Source organism: Xenopus laevis, chromosome 1L (assembly GCF_017654675.1).
Source record: "Xenopus laevis strain J_2021 chromosome 1L, Xenopus_laevis_v10.1, whole genome shotgun sequence".
Classification (NCBI taxonomy): domain Eukaryota; kingdom Metazoa; phylum Chordata; class Amphibia; order Anura; family Pipidae; genus Xenopus; species Xenopus laevis.
In genome coordinates this window covers 150458470-150464469 of record NC_054371.1, presented here as the reverse complement: position 1 = coordinate 150464469, position 6000 = coordinate 150458470, and the positions used below count along the sequence as shown (strand labels likewise).

At 40.8% G+C, this 6000-nt stretch overlaps 1 protein-coding gene across 1 annotated transcript in view; it reads right to left on the bottom strand.

Moving 5' to 3' along the window:
- Positions 1–5031: 5031 nt before the first annotated feature.
- ipo4.L (importin 4 L homeolog) overlaps positions 5032–6000 on the bottom strand; it is a 33387-nt gene continuing 32418 nt past the window's right edge. Inside the window, exon 30 of the mRNA XM_018259340.2 lies at positions 5032–5569. Within this exon, the coding sequence (XP_018114829.1) occupies positions 5439–5569 (131 nt within the window). The 3' untranslated portion in view covers positions 5032–5438. The remainder of the gene's footprint in view (positions 5570–6000) is intronic.

The window sequence follows — 6000 nt, the reverse complement described above, 5'->3', positions numbered from 1 at the left end:
GGAAGGTGAATACTCACGTCTTTGGGGGCCCTCTCCTCTGTCTGCTGGCCAGCTTCCTCTCCACCTAAAGGTAAGGGAAATTTGAATTAGGCTGAGTGGTCTGTGACAAGGCACTTAGACCCCGGAGACAGGTCCCACGTAGGGGGATGCCTATGGGGGTCCTCTACTCAGTGTAGAGGTCTTGAGCATCCCCTGGTGTCAAAATAAATGACAGAAGCTAATATAGCTGAAAATAAAATATTGACGTCCTATCCTCCTGAGGACACAACACAAACTGAGCTAAGCTCCACCTGCTGGGGGTGTATAGCCAGTAGAGGAGGGGCTACTTTCTTCTTGTGTCCTGCCCTCCCGGAGGTACCAGCTATACCCCACTGTCCCTGTGTCCCCCAAGATGACTCTGAGAAATGGACCCGTGCAGGACTCTAATACACATAATTTGCTTTCTGTTATTTGGAATTTTAAAAAAAAAACACAAATAATCCAAAAAGAAAACCAATTGCAAATTGTCTCAGAGTATCACTCTCTACATGATACTAAAAGTTAATTTAAAGGCAAACAAGCCCTTTAAATTTTTACTTATTACATTTTTTTAGCCTCTATCTCCCTGCTGCAGCTTTGGAAATAAAAGGCATCTAAATCAAAGCTTAAAATGATATCCCCACCAGAGGTGCAGGCTAACAGTGCCGCTTCTAGAAGGGAGATTGTCTTTTTAGGGAGAACCCCTCCAGCCAATGCTGGGCCAATTACCCTGGGAGGAAGCTCCTGCTGCAGGCGAATATGTTGAGGCACACACAGGTGCACGGCCTGCAAAGCTGTCGCTGGTGAATTTCCAGCGCTTAGTAAATTTGCCCCTTGGCATCAATTTCAATGCAGAAAACAGTGTGCAAAATGTAAACGGGAAAATGGGGGGCACAGGGAGTAGATTTCGACCATTGACTTCAGCTCTGAAATCCACTCCATATGCTGCAATTGGGTCAGCGCAGTGGCAGGCACATGACAAGGCTGATGCAGGGGGAGAGGCTAATTATAAGCCTGGGTTTATTCACAGGCCTGAAACATCACATTTGGCTCAACAACAAAACACGAGGACAATATGCAACAGCAGAGGGCAAACCAAATAACTTTTGTGTTACTTAGGACTCTCATTGTTGAAACTTCATGTCAAACACAATTATACATTCACAACTCAACAGTTTGTTTTGTATACAAATGTGGCTACCTGCCTACCTGGTGCCTGTCTGGCCACTCTCCAGTCTCACTTTCCATCTCCTTATCTGATAATGTTATTGCAATCTTCATCTTGTAATCAACCTCCCCCCCCCCCCTTTAGGATCTACCTTGCACTATTAGTGAAAAAACTAAAATGAGATGTGAATAAGGTACAGTTAGGAGTAGTTGTGTGGCTTCCCAAAGACACCATCTTAAAGTTGTTAAAAGCATCCGTCTGTGATTGGCTGCCCTTCTTGACACATCTGCATTGGGCACAGTGAAGACCTTGAAATTAATGGATGAATTTAATCCAGCATTTGTTGTGTTCTTAGTTTCTAGCTTTTATTGTGTCCAACAAATAGTATTCAACCAAACTAAATCCCAACTTTTATCTCTGGACGTGGGTGGCACCAAATCCACAAGTTTAGGATATGGCCGAATACTGAATTTCACCGATTATCAAACAAATCTTTAAGCCAAAATGTATAACCTTGATAATCCAGAGCTTTAAGGTGACACAACTAGTTTTGAATTTGGCTCCCTTAAATACTAAACATTTGGCAGAACTGAAATCCTGCAAAAAAAAAAACCAAAAAACATATTTCGCTGCATCCTGGATTTGGTGGTTCTCCCTACTGTAAATAACTGAAAGTCACACATTATGATTTTTCACTAATTACAATTACAACCTGTTTTATTTCCTGTCAGGTGATCAGTGAGTCACACACAGACCATCACAAAATGGTGGCTCAAGCCGACAGATGTAAATCAGCAATATTTACTTATCTGTATCTGCCAATTTAACGGCAATGATTTGAACTTAGTATACCCTTGTGTGAATTTTGTTACTGCGAGCCATAACATTGATGCCACTGGAAGCCGACACAGTACCATAACAGCCGATTCTATTGATATCCTTTACATTATTCTATAAACACATATTACTTTGCAGCAGATTCCAACCAAAGCCGAGGAACATTTTAGGGTGGAACCAAATTGCAATACTTAAAAACTGCAAAGAATAAAAATGATGAGCTAATTCAGACTGGCTTAGAATCCCATAGTGAAGCCCATTAATAATCAAGATGGCTGTCCTGTTACCCAGAGCAACACATAACAAAGTGTTTGTCGCTGGGGCATGAGCTGGTAATACAACTGTACTCGCACATCTAATAGCAGGAAGAAGGGCACTGTGTGATCGCTGGGGATAAAAGTTAATATTTAAAATGAGCAGCCATCAGAGGCAAAGATCTGTAGCAAAGTGCCTGTCAGCGAATTCCCAAGGGGAGTAAATGCAACCCTGTGTGGTATAAACACTGTTTACACATAAGGAAACTGATCACTAAATGAAGCACATTCTGCAGATTGGACTGCCATAAAAAGATACAAAGTTCATTTTTTCCCTGTAATATCCCAGGGGTTGAAATCAATGCAAATGTGATAAGACCTACACGAAATGAGGGCTGGCGCTTGTTTGTAAGGCACCAATGATCCTGCCATATGGAGGAAGGAGCTCACACAAACACTGTATCACATTCAAGCACTTGCTACAGGTGCTCATAGGCACATATATCTGCAGATTCAGCCCTGCTTACAGGCCCACACTGGCAATCTGTGGATTCTGCCAAATGCCAGAGGCGCTGCTATAATTTGCAACAGTCAGTCACTATTTAGTGGGCTGGTGGGGGGCTGTTTGGGCCTCTGTGTACATGAAATACCAGGGCCTATTTGATTCTCAGTCCAGACCTGTGTGCTTAACATGTTCAAAAAGCCCCTGGACCTTTCTAGTGGGACCAAACTGATGGCCTCTTCCATATGATATTTGATTGGATAATTTTGCCCAGGATTTGCCCACAGTTAGATATTTTGATCATTAACCTTATTATCAGGGTCCAGCTATGCGCGACCAGAATTTGACGCCGGCGACCCCCCCCCCACAAAATGTAGCTTATAATGCATAATGTACCCCCTACTAGAAATTTATAAAGATATCAGAAGTCACCTCGGAGTTATGTGACCTGTATAAAAGCACTCGGCCTGGGTGACTTATAATATCTTTATAATACACAAAAGCCATGAATATCTTGTAAATTATATCCTTATAAACGGTGAGTAGTGATGTCATCAGTTATAAACGGTGAGTTCTGATGTCATTTCTGTTACATGACTCACTGAAACGTGTGTATTATAATAAATAAATTACCCCCAGTTGTAAAATATGAGGATATTAGAAGTTACCTCGGAGTTCCATGACCTGTATAAAAACACTCGGCCTTCGGCCTCGTGTTTTTATATGGTCATGAAACTCCTCGGTAACTTATAATATCCTTATATTTTACAAAAAGGGGTTCTTTATTCACTATATAAATCACAGTAGGGGGTACATTATCCACTATATAAATTGTGCTTAGTGATGTCATCAGTTACAATCGGAGCGTAGTAGTCATTTCTGTCACATGACTCACGGAAACTTGTGTACTATAATAAAGTACCCCCTGTTGTAAAATATGAGGATATTAGAAGTCACCTTTGAGTTCCATAACCTGTATAAAACCACTCGGCCTTCTGTTTTTATATGGTCATGGAACTCCTCGGTAACTAATAATATACTTATATTTTACAATAGGGGTAGTTTATTCACTATATAAATAAGCACTAAAGCTTGCACTTTTGCACCCCATGATTCTTTTGCACTTGCATGCCAAGTCAAAGTAAATCACCCCTAAAGTCTTCTTCCAGGGGCAAATAATTTCCTCCTTAAAGGAGACAACAGCTTGTCCCAAAGAAATCTAACCCAAAAACCTATGGAACATTCCTTCTTTCAGATTTATGAATTTAGCCCCTATAAATTCATATGTCTGATGAATTTGTATTCTCAGTAAAGTCCCCCCAGTTGGGGGGGGGGGACGGACGGACTCAATACTCATTTACTAACATTGGGCAACCAAAATGTAATAAGCTTAGTTCAGCCACTGCAAGAAAAAAAAACAATGAAAGCAAAATTCTGACTGGTTGCTATAGATTACCAATCAGGTATAAATTTGCAATGGCTTATTTACATTGACTTATTTGTTTTTACTGGTGAATATCTCCTGTGAGCTAGTCATTGGTAGAAAGTTCTTCCTATGCTTCCGATGCTGTACACTAGGAATGATAGAATATAAGGATGTTATAAGGATGTTTGGCTGCTGCTGCTCTGCCAATTGCTACATCCCTAATGTTACGCCACATACTAGAGATAAGGTAACGAAGACACAAAACTCAATTACAATTTAAAAAAATAAAGACTAAACAGAAAGTTATTTTCTTATGGCACACTAAGTCCATGAACGGAAACATTCTGCAGTGTTATTAGTTTGGTGAGAAAAGAACAAACAGCAGCATGCTCATTATGAATACAGGGAACAGTGTGTGTATCCCAGCCGCGTGTTTACCAAACAATGTCAATAAAAAGTTTAAACAGAGAGAAGTCAGAGCTAGTATTATTTACTCTAATATCTATAGTAGTGTTAACACTTAAATGCTCAGGGGTGTTTAAAAATGCAACAACCAATCATTTTTTTTATCTGCTGCCTTTTTGTCATCAGAGCTGGTTATTGTTCTAATCAGTAATTATAAGATGGTGCCATCCAAATCATCCCTACATCCATCCCCACAGTATCTTTTCAGGGTAGCAACAGAAAAGACAAGTTGCATGAGTCTAGAAGGGGTCAATTAAAGCAGGGGAGCAAACTCCTAGTTGGCTTATGAAATGTAGACTGTAGATCAGTGCTTAAACAGATTTGCATCTGGACACACACATCAGTCACATACACACACGTGTTTAGCATTTCTGAATGTACCAATTCATCTTTATTGCTTTGGTTTGGATGTCAAGGCTCAGGCTGCTGGAATTACAAATTCATGACATCAACCTTCCTGTCTACACAGTCCTGCTTATTGGACAAACAACAGAGTGCCGCATCAGACCAGGCAGAGTCCTCTGGGTAAATAGGAAGAGTCCCAATGTGAACTGTATCAGCAAATTAAAACACAACTGGTACCAGTCATATGTAGTTCTCCTGTGGCCCAGAAACGCACCAAGGAATGATAACTGACTGGCGTGTCACAGATTCTGAGTGTAGCAGATGTGGAAGGCACAATGTTAGAAATAAAATAAGTGCAGCTGCGTGTTACATGATATTTGCAGATAAATACAGCATACAGCGCCCACTAAGTAGAGCAGGTTCTCACGCTGACCCAATAACTGCTTTCAGTTTGGCTGATGCCTCCTCAGGGAGAGTCACTAGAGCAGCATGCAAATCCTGTGGGAACAGCTGCACCATGTTCCTCAGAAGATGAATGATAGTTTCTTCAGTATCTGTGAAAGATACAGAATTATTATAAAGCCCTCTCCAACAAAATAAAAGACAGCAAAAGAGTACTCTTTTAAAGGTGAAGTCTAATGGTGGCCAGACACAGGTTGTCTTAAGAGCTATCCAACTTACTGACCAACAGATTAAAGTTCTTCCTTAATCAGTCTGATACTGGATGTCCCAAATAAACAGAATTTGTGATTCCCTACTCATGGGGCCAGAAGGACAGATTACGTTTTCAGATTAAATAAAAAGGACGGTGGTAGTTTACTCGTGTGATTTGGTACCACATGGTTGTTTAGTCAGACAGAAAGGGGGTGGGTTGTAAGCACACTGGATGCAGTCTTGATATGTAGACAGGACCCCTTATACCCTTGGGCCAACCTATTTTATAACATTTTCTGATGGCCGTGTACAAACTTTATTCATTGCTGTG